This window comes from Phasianus colchicus, chromosome 1 (assembly GCF_987193195.1).
Source record: "Phasianus colchicus chromosome 1, bPhaCol1.hap1.1, whole genome shotgun sequence".
Classification (NCBI taxonomy): domain Eukaryota; kingdom Metazoa; phylum Chordata; class Aves; order Galliformes; family Phasianidae; genus Phasianus; species Phasianus colchicus.
In genome coordinates, this window is record NC_143436.1 from 12,779,579 (window position 1) to 12,799,635 (window position 20,057).

The following is a 20,057-nucleotide window of genomic DNA, read 5'->3' on the forward strand; positions in this document are numbered from 1 at the left end:
CAGTTCTTCTCTACGCGTTCTTCAGATAGAAGATGAAAACACTTTATTTCATCTTTTCTTCTGGTTCTGCTGGATTTCCATCCTTATATTGAGTGCACTCTTTCTACTACAGTCATGCTATATATTAGTATATTATTTATCTTTGGATTTAAGTGATATTAGGCACTTTATTTCTGACTTCTCTGAAATAAAATTTTATTTTTCACTGGTATTAATAAAACTTAAGCCAAAATAAAATACTGTATGTAATTACTGTATGTAATTTGTCAGTAATGGGCCAGCATACTGTGGTTTTCACAGAGGTGTATCTTTGATGTATGCTGGTTTCCATTCATTAAGAACACTGAAATGAGATTTTTTGCTTCTTTCTCACTGAAAAGAGGAAATGGTCAGTTGCCATGCAAATAATACGCACACATGTGACATTCTTCATGGCACAGCTCATGATCTGGCACTCTATTGAGTCTCATGACATGGAACTTGATGATTTTAAGGTTCTGTCCAACTCAAGCCAATCTATGATTGTATGTAACTCTCATTAAGTTTTTACTTGATTATACTCACATCTCAATGAGTTTCTGTATTTTTGCTGTAAGAGTAAGCTCACTTCCATGGTCAGATACAGCTGATGTTTTATTTGTTCTTTTATACTTTTCATATGCTGGTTGCCAACTTAGCAGACGCCCTGCAGTAACTTAACCATATATCGGTGTACTGTACTTGAATTAATCAGTGGATATCAAAAAGTGGTACATTTTACCCATGGGCAAACATTCAGTATATAACACTTCATATGGGTTAACTCAAAAACATTTGCCTGCTAAGGGCATTTCAGTTTATTACATAAAATCTTATCTCAGTTAGAATATTCTTTCAGAGTTCAGAGGCTATTCATGTTCTTGTTACTTGTTGTTGGCAATTTGTCTCAATATGCTCTGAATCAGATTCATATTCTGTTTGTAGACAAAAAAAAAAAAAAAATAGTGAACAGTCTACTTGTTGTCCGTTTTGTCAGCAGTATGTTTTTTAGATGAGAGGAAGGATGCTTGCTCACCTCCTGCAACTCCAAAGATCATTTGTAACAAGCACAATTGATTGAACTTGTCATCCCTTAGCCAGTGAACTAGTTACAACAATGATGTATTTGAACCCAACTCATCCACAACTAAATTACTCAGAAGTACAAACTGTCTCCTACTAGTAGCTCCAGCCATATTTTAGATAAGTGCTTTCCAGAAAAGTGATGTTTGGATACTTTGAGAAGTCTCTTAACAGGCTTATTGATTATCTGCTGGGAGAAAACACTGAGGACCTACAGGGCCTTGGCTGGATTTATCTAGTAAAAGCACCTTAGACTTTGCCTGGTGCAAAACCACTTTAGCTTAGATTCATCTCAGCTAACTTTAAGCACATACAAGAGGCATGTAAGTCAGGAGGCTACTAGTCTTAAATGTCATCAGAAGTTGATGGAGAAGCTAGAAGTGTCAGTCTGGCTTGAATCACCTTTCACTGAATATTATGGGCTGCTTGGTCCCATAGCACAAGCCTACACTGAATTGCATTAGCAAATTTGTGAAACCATCAGCCTATATGCGAGAGGTAGCGGGATCGTTGCCCGCATTCTCCACCAAGCAGAATCGATGCCCGCATTCTCCACCAAAAATGTCAACCGTTTACGGGCTGGTTCGGCCCAGTTCCGTGACCAGCGGGGCGGAGGGATCCGCAGATCCGCGCCTCCAGAAAAAGGGAACAGGGGACCCCAAAATAATTAGAAACAGCGGCAACGATCTGAGGAGAACTCAGAACTCAGAATTACTAAATATAGTATCAGAATGCAAGATAACATACTATAATACAATATAATTAAAATTGAAGCTAATAAATCAAATATAATGAGAGAGCAAATGTCCGAAAGGTGGATAGGCCTCACCACAATGCTGAGGCGAGATGCGCAGTCCAGTTGAACAGCAGGGAGAAAAGGGAGGAGAGCCGACGAAAAGCAGGCTAAGAAGAGTGCATCAGGTGACCTTGCCAGGAGTTGTATCTCGAGACTCTCTGTGACCACAAAGACCTCTGGGGAATGTAGTTGTTCTTCTCTTCCAGGCAGGTACCCAGAGCTTGAGCACCAACAGTTAAACTCCCACTGCCCCACATGATGTTATGATGTGGAATACCGAAAACCAAAAATCACAAAACCATGACACCTATATTAGCTGTTCCTTTCAAGCTTTAAATAAATCAAGGCAGAGCAGCAAAATAGTACTGTGTTAGTAAATAGTAGCATAAAGAATGTGTTAAAACTGAACTTATTTCTTTTTTTCCCTTCTTCCCTGTAATTGAACAACAACAAAAAAAAAGTAAGGGATCTTATCCAGTGTAGCTAGGAGAATAGATGGAGAATCTGAAGAATACATGAAAAAGGAAAGTTTTCCTAATACTGTTGTCAGTAATTTGATGAAAGCGAATATAATGTAAAAAACAGAAAAGCTTAAGCAAAAAGCTGTGGGAGCAGTTGACAAGGTTGTAAGAATAAGCACTTCCCACGAATTCTCCGCATATCTTTGCTTCTGAATGTGAATTTTCACTTTCACATGTAAACTCTGTGCACTTTTAAGATATTATCATTGAAAATTAGGTGTGTTTGCTGCATTTAGGTATTTTTAAGCACAAAAATCATTGTTTATTCTAGCATCATTTGAATCAATAGCATATGAGTTCAGTTATACCTATTTTGATTTAACAGAGCTTTTTTCACAAACTGTAGATAAAACTATCCCCTGAAAGCCCATGGCAGTATACTAGAAAATAACAGCAGAGTTGGAATCTTATCACCAGAATTTCAGCCATCTCATGAGTGGTGATGGGGACATATGACTTTGTTAACCAAGGCACCTGGTTTGCCTTGGTTTTGAGGAATTGAGGATTGCCTTCTATAGTTGTCAGAAAGTCTGCTTCACCAGGAGTGAATATAAACACCCACAATTAGTATCTCAGGAATAAGTAGTTCTAATAACTGAGCAGCTGTTAAATATCGCAAGGGTTCACAAGAAAAGAGATGAGACTAAAAGATTCATACCCTGGAAGTAGTAATTTAGGTCTGCTATGGCTACTAGTCATAATGGGAATAAGAATACACAGGAAAAATGTGAAGACTATGCTGAAATTGTCTCATGAAAATATTTTTTTTTCAAGAGATGATTAGTGTGAGAAAGCAATACTGTATGTAGTTTTACAGAGCTCGTGAACAGAGCTTTGATGTAGCAGAAATTATAACATGCTTGAAAGGAATAACAAAATACAAATAATCATAGAAGGAATATTCATATTCTCTCCTAGCTGGAGAGCTAGAATCACTGACCTACCCTCTTCAGGGTTTTCAGTTTTCTGATATGAATTATAAGGGCTACAAATTATTAAATAGTAATTACATCTACAAAAATAAAAATAGCATAATTAGATATGTTTCGGTGTACTTTCAGTTTACATCAGCAGCAACAGATGCCAATTCTTGCTGTCTGTTTGGAGCTCAAATAAATGGAATTAAGTCACCTCAATTGAATGTTCTAAGACTGACTGTTACAACTCTTCATATCAGAAAATGAAGCCTTACTGTACATGAAAGGCAGCAATTTTAGTTGGCAAACTAGAAAAACACCAACAATTTTTCTTTTAGCATAACTGAATGTAAGAAGAATGATAAGGTCAAATTCTTTCAATTGTCCAAAGTCCTTCTGTTTTCACACATAAATGTGAAGTGGAAAGTTATGTTTCACTGAAACAAGAAAATTGTCCACTTGCTGGAGCACACAGTCTTCATCAGATGGTATTCACCAGGACTGTAGTCTCTTATTCTTCGTAGTCATGATGTCTAAATCTGCAACAGGCACTTGAATATTTGTGAATATGCTACCAATTGACTCCTGTGTAATGTATTCAACTTGTTACTTTACATTTCTTATTAATGTGAGTTGAGAATAGTTTTCTTCCTAAAAACAAGTAGGAAGAGGTCTGTTTCAAATAGTTTTTTGTTTCTTTATATGAGGAACCATGTGGGTTTTTTCCTGTGTTTCAAAATGATGCACTTCTATTCTGAATAACATAACAAAGTCTTTCATGACACATCTGTTTAATTGAGAGGAGAAGAACACCTTTTCTATGCCACTGTTTAAAACTGGATTTTTGAGAATGTAAATCATAATGTTTCCCTGAAATTTACTGCATATGTTCATAGTTCAGTCCAAACTTTACTGCCTTTGAGTAACAGTGGATGAGGAGTAATTTTTTTTTACCAAGGAGTCCACAAGGTTAGTGTGAATATCCTACTTCATTTGTTTGAAGTGAGACACTACCAGTCGAAAAAGGGAACAAGATGCTTTCTGTTACTTTAGAGGGCAAGAAAATGTGCTTGCTATGCCAGCATGCAGAAGAGGTACATTATTTGATAGTCCATAACCTCCACATGAGAAATGTGCTTCTACATGACAGGGCAGTGCTGCCATGAGAAGCAGCCTCACAGCAGAAATCCTCCTTTTGCTTAAAGCATTCCATCAGCATGTTGTAGCATCCTCCAATAAAACATGATGCCTAGCCCCAATGGGATTCCTGCTGAGAGAATACCATTGCTTGTGTCTCAGTTCAGCTTTTTCTCTGATGTCTGGATAGCAGTTGGCCACCAGGGATTTCAGCTGTGAAGCTGCCAGTGCTGTTGCATGCAGTATTGTACAGTCAATCATTCATTTCTTTGAACTCTGTTCATTCGAAGTGAGTGCAACAGTACCTGCTATTACATATGAAGGGGATTTTGTCACCAGACCAAGGTCTGGGCCAGCTGTCTAGTGAATGGTGCACAGATTAGGCTGCATATATCAACTCTGGGTGTGAAAGCTAAGGATTAGAACTGTCAAAACAATCTATGGGTTGGAAGAAAGATAACCGTAATGGAAGTCTGTTCCACCAGAATCATCTATTGTAGTTTTCCAAAGTGCTTTTTGATTCAGAAGAAGGGATGAGCTGTGGATTGGCTTATGCTCCCATTCCATGTTGGATAGATACTGTATAGCAGGACACAGCAATGGAAACTATGAGGAGAGAGAATTTTAGACCTGTATTAAAGACAGCCCTGATCTAAGTACTATTTTTTTCATTAACATACATTAAGTAGGTTCTCCATTATGAGAATAAACTCACCACATCTTTCTGTATGTTATCTACCATGATCAGTAAATAACCTTTAAAGTTCTATTATTGTTTCATACTATTGATGCATTGTCTGTTCAGTACTATTAACACAAAACAATTGAATTGAGTTTTGCTTAGGAACATCTGTGGATGGTTTCTATGGTAGCCTTTTTCAGTCCCTCTTTTACTGCCTCTCAAAGTAAGACTGATCTATAAAATCCATTTACAAATATTTTGAGAGATTTAGCAGCAACAGCTAAACACTTCACAAATCCCTTTTCAAATATACTATTAAATAGACATTATACAAGATGACTGCCTTTGTAAGTTTGAATAAAACATTTAGAGTTGTTATCAGTATTTTTCCAGTTCAGAAGTTGTTATTTCTGGCTTGGAAGAATCTTTCAGGGTACAGTTATGGTCTGTGTATGACTTAAGCAGGTTTCAATTCTCTGTAGCAACATGTATGAGTTGCTTAGAAAAGTCATCCATAACAGCTTACCCATGAAGTTAATAAAATCAAGTGGTATACAGATGTGTTCTGTTGTTAGTAGTGGAAATGTTGACCTTTATTCTGGATATGGAATAGTCAATATCTTCCAGGATTTCTGCAAGTCCTGAGAGTATAGAATAGGCAGTATGAACAGATGTTTTGCTGTTGAAGTTTAACAGTTCAGCTCTCAATAATATTTCCATTGGATACTCCAATCATTTATTTTTTTTTCATAGGAAAAACCTAATTGCTAATCCTGAGTAAAGATTTACCTGTAATAGCTGACTGTATAGCAGACCCACTCATCTACTGACTAATGTGCAGGTAGATCTTTAACTATGTCAAAAGACATTTTCCCAGGAAAAATACTGTTCTACCGAAGACCTCAAGAAAGCATGTTCTAATTAAGCTTTCCAGTAGTATAAAGCATTTTGCTTGTGACTTAGTGTATCTTTATACATAACATCAAAAGCTAGATCTCAGTATCTGATGGCTTTTATGCATCTAAAGAAACATATGGAAACACATGCATATGAATCAAAGTTGATTCTTCAGGTAGTTCTTTTCTGCACTTCCATATAATATCCATTTCTTTATAGATGGACAAAAGGTATATGTGAGTGTAAACAACTAAGCCATGGAAGTCAAAGTCTAAAATCCCAGAACTGGTGATCTCTTTCATTATGCTTCAGTTTATATTCTTACCTGCAAGAGTGGAAATCGGATGAAAGAGCAACACAGAATATGTAAAATGTACTAAAATTGTACTTCATTGATTATTTATTAGATCTACAAGTTCAACATTAATCAAACAAAATCCCAACTTCCTACCATCCACTTATCAACAGATGTTCAAATTTTCATCATCAGATATTTCTTTAAAGCATTAATTGCTTTCTTCCCTATCTGTTTAGAAAGCTAGTACGGTATTTTTTTATGACAGACATGAAAGAGCAACTGATAATGGGAAATATTGCAGGGGTGACTTCCTACAGCCAACTTTGTTTAATCAGAAGTTACTGAATACATATTGAATCTGGGGGGAGGGGTGGTATCTGAAAGAGTATGTGCATCTGGAATGTAATTCTCCTTCTAACCACCAATCTGGAGCTTCTCTAGTTCACCAAATGACCATGTCTCAAGTTAGAAGTGGTGAAGATGTAGAGAAGCATAGGTTGAATGCATATTCATTCCATAAACGGCATGCTTGTCTTTTAATCTGTGCAGTGTAGGACTCAAATCCAGAAAGTCAGTGCCTGTTTTATGCTATAAAATACTAAATATGTCCGTTACAAACTGGGATACAGTCACTTAAGACTGCATTTCACAGTTTTACATTTTACTACTCTAGGAAAAATCAAAACAAATAATGATATTAACCCCAAGTATGCCTAGAGACTGTCAGGGATATGATGGCAGGAAACAGAAAAGGTCCTTTATAAAGCACATGAATTGAACAACTAGTAATGAAACTTATTAGTTCCGTGATGATGTCTTGCTAATTGCTTTTTCCCTTTCTCCTAAAGGTTGGGTCAAAAAGTACTTAATAGTAAAAGCACTTTATTCCAAACAATGTCTGACTTTTCTTCATGTACAGGTAAAATTAAAAATAATGCTGCAGTCCCACAACTCACCAATAGCAAAATACCTGGCTTTGCTTCACTGTAGCACTCTTAATCTCTTTGCTACTGGAGTTTGGATTGATTAACCTGAAGATATTCTTCAGGATAAAATCTGTCATTATCTTCTTTATTAATGCAGTTTGAAACTACTAGCCCTCAAAAATATTTTCAGGAATGTGGAGTTCAGTCCCTTGTCTCTGTAATTATTCTTGTAGAGATACATTACAAACTGCTGGTATTGAACACCCAGAAATATGAAAAACTTTTCCTCTTTATGACCCATACCAAAAGGGGCCTATGGTGTTTTGTTTTATTGTGTTATGACTGGTATCGTAAAAACTTGGAGCTTCCTGCCTGGTAGTACCTCTAAAATCACTTGACTTGAAAATGATGCTGTTGTTCTCTTCAGCTGGGAATTTAGTAGATCAAGACAAATGTGGTGTTTCTTTGCCTAATGCAGTTGGTAATGTTACAAGATAAGTTTAATTTCCCATACATTTCAGTTCCTCACAGTAATAGCATCCCTGAGTACTTTGGCAAATGAACAAAAGAGTTAATTAAACATTGTTGAAATTTTCTAAGGCAAAGCGTATACAAGGTCATAACAAGGGCTCAGCTGAAGTTTATTAAAGATTAGCAGTCTGTTTCTACGGGAGGGATCCCTCCAGCTATTGTAATGTACGACAGCCTGGCATACTGCTTTCTGTGTAAACAACAAGCTGTTGTACAACAGAATTACAGAACAACTTATCAGTAGAATGACTTAGAAGGGCTTAATATATTAAAGATATGATTATATTTTGTTGTGTTTGTAGCAAATAAGAACAATAAGGTCCTATTTTCCTCCATATGTTTGGAAAATGAATCTAGAAGAAGGTCACTGAGCAGGAAGCTAGATTGTTACTTCCCATGTACACTATAAATGCTTGTGGCAAAGACTCTCCTCCTTCTGTACTTATCTCCTGCAGTAGGAAACGTACAGCTCAATAACAGTGAAGGTGTCTGGATAGGAAAGAGGTGTGCCATGTTTGCCCTTAACTTGCAATAGAAATGTGTATTAACATATTAATATGTCTAGGAGCCCACTGAAAATTATGCATAACATTTGTGAGTAGATATTGGACCTTTCAGAGACCAAGACCTTTATTTCTACTCTCATGACCGTCACAGAGACTGTAAGGGAGTACGAGATCACTGTAATGTTGTCGATGACCATAAGATATAGATTCATTACTGTGCAGTGATGAATTCTTCTTGAAGATATGTCTTCTGTATTGAGCCAAGGATGCCTCATGTTTACCGTCGTAGTTCTGGGGCTTTAACTAATAGTCATATTCCTCCGCTGGCATGCGGATTTTCTTATCACACGTTAAGTACATGGAGTCAGCAATAAAAGGAATACTGAGAGTACCTTTCCCACTTCTGAAAGTAGTGGAGTTGGAAAGAGACTCAGTGATGTTAAGGAGCAGAATTATTTGCAGAAATCAATCTGAGCATCTTATTCTGACATAAACATTAAAAAGTGGGGTGGAAACTGGTGTGAAGGTTACCAACACTGGGTTCTTCCAAAGCTAATAATCCTATAATTTTTTTAACTAATAAGGGAAATTTGGACTAAGTACCATATGAATTCACTATTTTTTCCAATCTGCATTAGTAGTCAACATTAAAAATCCACATTAAAATATTATTTATTATTCCCAAAGATTGTATAAGCAGTATTTCAGTTGCTACTGAACTAACACACTCCTTTTTTTTATTCATTGTAAAGATTTCTTAGCTATCTAAATTTATATCCTTGGGTGCCTAACATTTTGTTAAAAGAAAAATACATTTCCAGAGGGTATTCATGTAAATGGCACCTTATTCCTCTCCAGAAACACAGCACCATCATAGCATAACACTGAGCATGGAAAGCCTTCACTGAAATATGATAAAGTACAATTTTTCTTGTGTAGCACAGAAGAAATTGGCAGCAAAGACAAAGGTTATTATTATTATTTTTTTTTAATATCAGCCATGTAGGTTAAATATCTCTAAAATGTACAAAATATCTATCTTGAAGTTATAATAAATCCAGACAAAGTAGTGACTCGATGAATGACCCTAATACTGTTTTGGAGAGCAAATCAATGAGCTATGCAAGCGATGCTGATACATCCTGATTGCGGTCAAGAATAGCCTCTGGTTAAAAGTAATGAAATACCTTAACATAGTCCAGTACTTTTTCATTAGGAGAAATAGAATTTGAGGGTGAGATTATGAGGATATTAATAATTGTTCACCCTTTCTATTTTTGCTTGTAGGTTTCCTCACATTTTATGCTTGTTCATTTTTATAATTCTAAATGTACCACTACTCGGAAAACTTCAGGATTTTTGCTTTTTTGTGCTTCATAATTCCAGTTGCTGTTTGCTTTAGATCCTGGTTAATAATTCAGAGTAATTTTTCTGAGTGAGAGCAGATCCCTTTGTCATTGCATAACTATTGCCCACCATGAAATGTTTTAAGAATTGGAAGACAAAGAACTTTAATAGCGACTGAATAAATGATATCCAGTTGTGGCTACTGGTAAAATAGTTTAAAGAATAAAATAAGTTTAAAGCTGCTCTTAATTGATTATTTCACCACTAGGGTCTATCCTAGACTGTTCAGGCTGACCTTACTCAGTCTTCTCTCACAACCAAGTATAAGCAGGATACCAGTTACTGAAATTAATAGTTGTGAGAAGTCAATATTAATGAGTTTAATAGCTTTTTCAGGTTTGCAGATAAACAAGCTTGTTAAAGCCGCTGCTCTGAAATGCTATGAGTACTCATCCTCATGAAGTCAGCCAGTCAGTATCATTTCGGATTGTGTAGACCAAAACTCCTGTAGCTCCTAAGGGAGCTCCACCCTGTCTGACATCATGTTTGTATGGGCCAGTCAGGATCACTTGCAAGTTACTCCTTGTGTGTCTTCTGTTCAGCAGCAACAATAGACTGCATTTGTCATAAATATAAATAGTGCAAATGTGCCATACTGCTTTTGATCCTACAAGATCTGAAAGTATCGTGTTCTTTTGCAACAGAATTCAAAGATTATTTTTTCATACATTACCATGGTAACAAAATGGTAACTAGGTCCCTATGTTCATTTTACATTAATAAAAGGCTAAACATAAGCTGTAGGAACTATGTCTTGTTGAGCCTTGATTCTGTATAATAAAAGATGTTGTGTTTCTGTTTAAAAAAAAGGCTTGAAATTAATCTTTTGTTTTAATTCTTGGATCACTGTAGCTTTTATGCCTGCCTATCTGTCTATGAGTGTAGCTAAAGACAAAATCTTTTAAGAACATTTACTCTATTTACTCTATATTAGTTTAAAAGCAAGGAAAAGTAAAGATTGTCTGTGATCTACAAGATTCCTATATATAGACCTCAGTGTTCAGAATTTGATGGGTATTTAGGATTATCCAGTCCCTGCTTCTAAATCTGTTAACCTGCACATTGCATAACTTATGGTGCTTACAGAAAGGTATAAAGAAGGCAGAAGTATTAATAGCAGCAACTCTGTTCCTCCAAGGTAAAGGAGTAAAAGAGGTGATAACTATTGATTACTCCATTAGCCAGGGAATTGCTTTAACCATTTGAAAGATCTCAGATCCTCCAGGCTGAGGGAATGAGAACAGATGCAGGAAGAAAATGGGACTCAGTAAGATTTAATCAAGGGCAATAAAGTTCTGGCTGGGATGGAAATGCTATACCTGAGGTAAGAGTCACCCTTAATACGTGCAGGGTGTTTTCAGTAGATCATGGTTTGCTCTGATTGCTATTTTCTGGAGGAAGGGAGCAGTTTCTATCATGCAGGAGTAGCATACCGTAAAATACAGAGCTCCTGGATCAGGGTGCCTAAGGATTCTTAAAGAGTGCAACCTTTCATGTTACTGAGTGACAGTATAATCTCTTGACACTGTAGGAGAGATATTGCAAATAAAGGTAACTGGCGAGAAATTTTCTAGAAAACTCCTTGAAAATATTAATGTATGTAATTTACCTATTTCCATTCAGTCTTCACGAGAAATGATTCTTCCTGCTGGGGTTTCTAGCGCAATCATGGGGCACAAGAGGGACAGGGAAAGCATCAGATTCACCATTAGCTCTTTAGTCACTTAGAGAATTTAGGGAGAAAACTTAGAAATCTAAATCAAGAAACTGTGTACAGTGACACCAGTGACAATGTAGTGCAGTTCTGATTCTTTCTGATTTGCAACAGAAATCTTAGTTTGATATTGAAGTAGAATGGGAGTTGTTGGAAATTTCAGTGTTACTGAGCAAGATAATGATTGCATCAGTTGCTCTAAATACAAGGCATCTCTTGGCTATTTTACATGTGGGAATCAGAGTGTAATTTAAATGGAGAAGTGTTAAGCAGTGTGTTAAGGATACAAAGTCTGTATATAGTTCGTAACTGGAACATGAATTTCATTTGAAAGTCAGACAGCAGCTTAGACAGAATACTCAATTCATAGTGCAGGGCACATGCAAACATTTTTTATGTATTTCTCATATATATGCCATATATGAAAGAATGCAGCTTGGTCACAGGAGGACAGAAGATTCCAAATGAAGACAGATTCAGAATTTAAAAGCTAGTCCATTACACTTCTCTGGAATAACAGACATGTTGATAGCAATGTGAAAGTTAATTCTAGGCAAAGTGTCCAAAAGTAGATTACCAAAGCAGAAAAACAAAAAACAGATAACTGCATCTGGTTTTGGACCTGCTATAAGACTTCATAGTCATCCTTGCTGGATAAGACCATAGAATATCCATGTATTTAAAATAAACTGCAGTGTATTGATAATATGTAGAATCACTGAGAAGGAGCTCAGTAGGTAATCTGGTTCAACTTTCCACTCAAAGCAGGGATTATCACCATATTTTTTGTAACTTGTATTTTTTTCTGATTCATCAATGATTGTTAAACTCCCAGTAATCTTAGTTTGACCACAAAAAAATACTGAAGAAATAGTAAATTAGTGGTATTCATCTAATATGCAAGCTTCTTCCCAGCTCCTTGCCTAGAAATATAATAGCTGTTATTTGCTGGTTTTCTTTTCCCTGGTGTTCTGTGAGAAAGATACTGTTCCTGTCAATAGACAGTGGGAGTGAAACATTCCTCAGGAGAGAGCATGCAGATCAAACATCTGATGCCTGAGCTGTTAGTAATGCTCCCAGGAGCTCATGTGCTTGCTGGGATCCCTGAGCTTCTGCAAAGTTATCAGAAGGGACTGGAGATCTTTGAGGATGCTGCTGCATCTCCAGGGGTCAGATATTCCATATGGAGTCCATTCAGCATATATAAGGATGCAGCAAGTGTTTCAGTGCTTTAGTTGTGCCCTCCCTGAAATGCAGTAATTATTCTTCTGCAAATATGAATGTCTCAGAAATGTGGTGCCAAGTAAGAAGGATTTTACTTTTAAATTTTGAGATGAAAAGAGAATTGAAAATAGACAAATGAAGGAATGAGAGTCTTATCTATCAAAACATATTCCTGATGTAGACTTCTGGAAATTGTGGTTTTTCAGGTCTTTGCCACAGACTTTCAGGGTGCTTATGAGGAGAGAGAGAGGTGCCTATGATGAGCAGTCCGTGTGGTAAACTAACACACCATTAGGTGTGTGCTGACGAGGGTTTTGGATAACTCTAAAGGCTATCCAGCACTTGGCTAGTGCAAAGCACAAGCCAGCAGGACTCGCTAGGAGAAAAAGTAGCACGTCTAATGCAGTTCATGGCACAGAAATCTCCATTAGAACTAGCTGAAGAGTGGAATTTGGTTTGAGATTGACGGCTACACTTTAGGGCTTAATTCCGTTGCTTAAGCACAAGAAACTAGCAGTAATTGAAGTACCCAAGGGTATTGTCCTTTTCTCCTTGATGCAGTTCCAAAAGGATGTGGGTTTCCATGTGTCCTTCATTTTTTTGTGACTTTCCTTTTGATGTGAGATAACCCAGGCACCTGCCACAAAAAGTCCTGCGTATAGCTCAATGAACTGAACTGAGTGTGTAGGCAGCTGAATAGCTCTCTTGCTTGTACCATTGATAAGATCTCTGACTTTAATAGCTTATGCATGTGGAACAACTTGTAGACAACTATATTAATCTCACAAAGGATCTCACACAAAATGATTCATCAGGTTTAAATCCAATGTTTGGATAACAAGCATCAAAAAATGGATGAAGTAAACTGATCTGAACAGATTCCTGAGTCTCTGCTGCATAACACAAGAGTGAGAATGTAGTGTTTAAGGTTAAGTGGATTAATAACTAAGGAAGAGACAGTGTCTTTTGCACAATATTATAATGCTAAACTTAATGGACAGAAGAGGAAGATTTTGTTTCTATCAGCTTCCTTGTGCTGACAGTACTGAAACCAAACCTTTCAATAGTGTTAAAAGGTTACAGCATAAATACAACAGCATAAATAAAAGTTGACTGATAAAGATATTTAAAACACTGAGTCTGAGTAGGACCTAGAAATCACCCACCTTCAAATGGAATTTTAAGTGTTTCAGTCAAAATGGGGATAGTCTGGTCATTTAAAAAAAAAAAATAGTAGTGGTGGGGTGTTATCAGGAAGTCAGGTCAAATTCAGATTGTTCTTTGCAAACATCTCACCTTCTGCTACCTAAATCTGAGTAATTTCTCAGCATGTATGAAATACTGTCTCTCAGCATTTATGGAACTCTGTCATCTAGAGATGGCAATAGAAGCAATAACTAAATTTAAGCATCTTTGCAGTTTGACAGCATAGTTGGCAGGTGATCTAGGCCACTCAATCTGTCAAGCCTATCCATTTATCAAGTCCACATAAGGCATGAAACAAGCGATATGAACATAACCCTTGTAAATTTTCTTACAGATTTATTGTTTTGAGTACTAAATAAATGTTTAAAAGAGCATGAAATTGATTATTTGCAGACAAGACTTTCTCCGAAGCTATGAAAATGCATCAGAAACTCTTGGTAACTTTGCCTGGTCTCACTGTGACAGTCTTTCTATAGTAAAGTAAAAGGTATAGCAGTATCATGCTTTTTCATCAGCAAAAATAAATAACTTGAGTCCAAAGAGCATCTGGCCCAGCCATATACAGGCATCTCATATCCTGTGTCAGCTTCACAGAGTGTAACTATATGGTTTTGAAAAACATCTTCAAGAGGATGATGTGCTATATAATGTGTTGTATAAACAGTTTACTTTGTAAATTTTACAAAACTTTCAAGCAGATCATTCTAAATTTAGGTCATGTATTTGACAGCATGTCTTTCATTTTTATTAATAGGCACCACAAGGCCACATAAGGAGGGGGAGGTCCCTGGTGTGGACTATATTTTCATCACTGTTGAAGATTTTATGGAATTGGAGAAAAGTGGTGCTCTCTTAGAAAGTGGAACATATGAAGGTAAGTATACTTTTACAGCTAAATCTGTCACTTCTTTCTATTATGCCTTCTTTCTAATATGATGATATTACATTGGGACATATCATCATAATGTTTCATTGCTACTGATACTGCAAATTTGTGAAGAATCCTATGGTAACTATGAAAATATTTTTGTATGTGAAATCTAAATGAAGGTGAGTGCATTGTAATTTTAGAATATTGTATCACTTTATAGAAACAGTATAATACATTGCAATTATAGGAAAGAAACACTAGTTCTTCATGGCAAAGACTTGAAGATATTTTCACAAAATTTAAGCTATCAACTGCATTTTTAACATAGGATAAATAAATCCTAGAACAGAAATCAATTGTAAGGACAACGTTTATTTGCATATGAGATTCTGCAATTGTCAGTGTATGTCAGAGGTTGAAACAAGAAGAGTTTACAATGACATACCTAATGGGCTTTATAAAGTTATTGGAAATAATTGATTAGTTTCCTTAATATTACAGAAGGGTAGGAGCTGACATAATGGCTGTGCGAGAAAATATCTCTACATGAGTCAAAGAGCCAGCAGTTTCATACAGATCAGGGCCTCTTACATGTGATGATTTATCTGAATCACAGAATCACAGAATGGCCCGGGTTTGAAGGGACCTCAAGGATCATGAATCTCCAACCCCCCTGCCACATGCAGGGCCACCAACCTCCCCATTTAATACTAGACCAGGCTGCCCAGGGCTCCATCCAACCTGGCCTTGAACACCTCCAGGGACGGGGCATCCACAACCTCTCTGGGCAGCCTGTTCCAGCACCTCACCACTCTCTCTGTAAAGAATTTCCCCCTGACGTCCAACCTAAATCTTCCCTCCCGCAACTTAAAACCATTTCCCCTTGTCCTGCTGTTATCTACTCTTCCAAAGAGTTGCTTCACCTCCTGTTTATAGGCTCCCTTTAGATACTGAAAGGCTGCAATGAGGTCACCCCGCAGCCTTCTTTTCTCCATGCTGAACAAGCCCAGCTCCCTCAGCCTGTCTTCATAGGGGAGGTGCTCAAGCCTTCTGATCGTCTTTGTGGCTCTCCTCTGGACCTTCTCCAACAGCTCTCTGTCTTTCCTGTAGTGGGGGCTCCAGACCTGGATACAGTACTCCAGATGGGGCCTCACAAAGGCAGAGTAGAGAGTGTCAATCACCTCCCTCTCCCTGCTGGCCACCCCATCTGATTTCAAACCTTTCCCAGAGCAATTATCCTGACAGTGAAACTACCACAGACAGCACAAGAGTTACATAGCGGAGCACTTAAATAAATCCAGGATTATGCTACACTATTTTAAACGTTGTGTTTCTTATGATTACTCTAGTATTTAAAGTAGCTTAGTAATGGACAGATCCTTTAATCTTCAATTTTGAAAGCAAAATATCCAGAAACACACTTTTCTTGTGCAAAATGACCTGTACAATATGAGAATACATGTCTGAGTAGAATCACTTTCAGGAAGCAGGCCTGTATTTTTACCTTATAGCAGATAAAGCATTGAAGACTTTTTTTGTCCTGACTTTGTACCTGTCAAGGAAAGCATCTGGAGATAAATAAGGAGCCATTCACCCCAAAGAAAATCATTATCTATGTTATAAATAGCAGAAAGTGCAATGCTTTCCCACCTAATCAGCACAAAGCACCCACTGGAAAGTAAATAAATTTTCATAAAGAGTTATATCAATACAGAAATTGTAACATAGATTTCCATTAAAGAAGGTTGAATAAAGGAAAATACATCTTCTTTTCCTCTTCTATTTTTCCCCACTGTCTGACATCTAATGGTAGAAGTTACATAAATATTAATAGATATATAACACCGCAATTTTATGTTCATCTTACATTCATTAAGTAACAAGCCTTTCTTGAAGTATTTTTTGTTACCTGAAGTATTTGAAGCTAACATAAAAGAAGCTTAAGTGTAGTCTGTCTTTGTTTGACCATGTAATTTCATTAGTTTGTAGCAAGTTTGTGGAGATTGAACTGCTAGGTTAGATTAATTTACAGTGGTGTTCTGTCCCTCGAGGATACTGAGAGGTGTCTTTTAATACCAGTTATCAGAGCTGAGTGGACAGCAAGGTGAAATACTGGTTGTGGAAGTCAGTGTAAGTCCTTAAGCCAATTGAGGACCTAGCCAAAGTCATGACTACACAGTGTCTATCACAGATGACAGGTGCACTGAACTTAGGAAGTCAGAAACTAAATGAAGACCAAAATAAGCTCAGCTGACCAATTTCTGCATAAGTGATTTCTTTGACCAATTTACAGGTTTCCCAGTGAGTAAACACATTCTGACAAATAATAGATAATACCTTTCTATCCATTACAATAAATAATTGATACCATATTCTAAAACATACCTGGTTTGCAGATGCTGTTTTTCTTGCTCTCATACAGAAACTTCCATCCAGGGCCTTAAGTTATAACTGTAGTGCCTTCTTCAAGAAGGAATTTTGCTATTCAGTCACAAGTTTCCTGAGCACATTAAGCCTTCAGCGATTAATTTTACTCTTCACAATCATACCAACCAGAGCAAAGAAATTTTCAATTCCCCCTAACAAATCATGATGAATTTTGCTTCCTTTCAACTTACATACGTGTGTTATGGGAGCTGGATTTTCTTTTCTTATCAATGCTTACTATCAGGCCTTTGAAATCAGTCTTAAAAAATCTTTTAAATGATTATCTATTAATAAGCTATTTGTCAGATTTTTTATCTTGATAAGATTGTTCTGTATTTGGCTAAGTTTCTGGAGTTCAACTGATCCACCACCTGGTGCTGATATTTTTTTTCCAACCATGACTGCAGTCATAGAATCACGGAATTGTTGGAGTTGGGAAGGACATTTTCAAGGTCATCTGGTCCAACTCCCCTGCAATGGACAGTGATATCTACAATTAGATCAGGTTGATCAGAGCTCCAACCTGACCTTGGATGTCTCCAGTGATGGGACATACCTCTTTGGGCAATCTCACTACCATTATTGTGCCTCACTACCATTATTGTATAAAATAAAATCAAATTCTAAAGATTTCACTTTGCTTCTATTTAGTAGAACTCCAATTTCCTGTACTGATTAAAAAGGAATTCTGATCTGGCATAGAATGGTAACCTCACTGGGAATACAACATAGTTTTTGACGTAGACATTGGAGTAAGGTAAAATACCCACATTTCTGTACCAAAGGAGGAATTATTCATCTGTAGAGAAAAAGGCACCTGCCTATATTATGCAGAATGGTGTTGCACAGGAGGACAACCCCCAGCAAAATAATTCACTCATTTTTCCTAAGGCTGAGATGAATGTCCTGTATGGACATAGTCATAGATGATCTTTGAATTGGTACATTATGTACAAATCAATAAAATACATAATAGCAAAATTGTAAGAAAAAAGACAAACTGTGCATCTTTTACCACTCTTTTACCATTCCTACAGTAGAAGGGTTTGCTTGTTATACTGTCATCGCTCTGATCTGTCAAATCTTGTGTAGAGACTTACTTCATGGATTGCTGACTTCATAGGTGGTTCCTATTTCCTTACTTTCCTTACTGCTTATCAGCAGAATTTCTCAGTCAGAGCAGCATATCAGTAAACTGAAAATGTGCTTGAAATGTATGTAGGTTGCTCTAAAAGTAATGCCTCCTAATTACTTCTATGGAAACTACAACAAATACAAAGAGCACTATTTGATGTCATTTTGCAGCTGAAAATTTGCTTTATTTTTCAGCATAGTCACTACCATCAGCTACGCATTTTTGCCAGCGGTGAACAAAAGCCTACCTGCTGTGCTCATAAAAATCTGCAGCAAGGGAGGTGACCTGTGGCATGGCATCATTGCCAGGAAAATGTTGCCCATGCTGTCCATCTTTCAACAGTTGGAATAGATGAGTCACAAGGCGCTAAATCTAGACTATACAGTAGGTGTGGTGGGACAGTCCAGACAAGACTGACCACGTGCTCCACGGTCTTCAAACTGGTATGGTGCCCAGTGTTGTTATGCTGCAAGAAATATGTTATCTTTTTCACTGGCCTGACTCTGGAAATTTGAGCCTTCAGCTTAGTCAGCAACACCATGCAGTGTTTGGAGTTGATGGTTTGTATGAATTTTAAGAGATCCATAGGATCACCTCTTTCTTATCCCAGAAGACATTATGCATCACCTTTACTCACTGAGGACTGTGTCATAAACTTTACCTTTGATGGAGAATTCACGTGTTGCAATTCCATGGACTGTTGTTTTGACTTTCACTTCTAGTGGTGACACTGTGTCTTCTCACCAGTAATCATGTGATCCAGGAAACTGTCACCTTCAGCCTTATGTTGGTTCAGTAGGTCCCAACAAACTTGCATATACTGCTCTTTCTGTTCCAATGTGAGCATTCATGAGACTCGCGTGGTGCAAACTTTGCAACATTCTTACATTGCCATTGTTTTCAGTGTACTGAAGCTGATATTAGGTCCATATGTAGTTCCCTAGTTATAATCTGCCAATTTGTGGGAATAAGCTGATTGAGACGCTTCATTTTGTGGCATGTGCATAACTGTCTGGAACATGGCTTTTCTTCACGTCACTGTTTGAAATGCACTACCCACTGCCTCATTCTTGATAGCTGGAGACTGTTTGGTCTCCACAAGTATTCAGAAAGCGTCATTGAATGTCAGTGGGTGCCTATTTTTCTGCATGGAGGAATTCAGTGACACACCTTTGCTTCATCTGCATTTCCGTGTCAGACATCATTTTATCAGACTGCCCCTCTGATGCCATTTTATGCACAGGAACAAAATGTAGTGGAATACTGATGGGAAGGTTCAACCTCTATTGCTGTACTATCAACATCTGCCTCTGATGTAGTGGGCCAACGTAATAGGAGGCATTGCCTTCAGAGCAACCCTCGTATATTGGGTAAGAATGCCAGTGCTCATAAACAGAAATATAACAGCTTCAATATTACTCTAAAACTCAGATATGCTAAGACACATGATTGAAGGTTATTGTAAGATGACATAACAAAGTATTGATAATGTAAGAATTGAAGAGCAATGCAGTCTACAAGTAGAACTGCTTTTTAAAAGAAGCATAAGCAGTAGCAGTACCAGAAACAATAAATCTTCCATGTATGCACACTCTGGGGGAAAAAGAAATGTGTTTGATCTATAAGGATATATCTGCATTTCAAAAATAAAGATTTTAGCTATATGGAATTTCGTAAGAAATAAAGACATAGAAAACTTTTTCATATCTGCTAAAGATGTGACAATTATGAAAAGAACTGAATTTAACCAATATTCCACTG

The 20,057-nt window shown here is 37.1% G+C and overlaps 1 protein-coding gene across 8 annotated transcripts in view; it reads left to right on the forward strand.

Moving 5' to 3' along the window:
* MAGI2 (membrane associated guanylate kinase, WW and PDZ domain containing 2) overlaps positions 1 to 20,057 on the forward strand; it is a 708,093-nt gene that overhangs the window by 395,762 nt on the left and 292,274 nt on the right. For all 8 annotated transcript variants that reach the window (XM_090135446.1, XM_090135412.1, XM_090135421.1 and 5 more), the window contains exon 3: positions 14,618 to 14,737. In XM_090135446.1, coding sequence (XP_089991572.1) covers positions 14,618 to 14,737 — 120 coding nt within the window. The remainder of the gene's footprint in view (positions 1 to 14,617; positions 14,738 to 20,057) is intronic.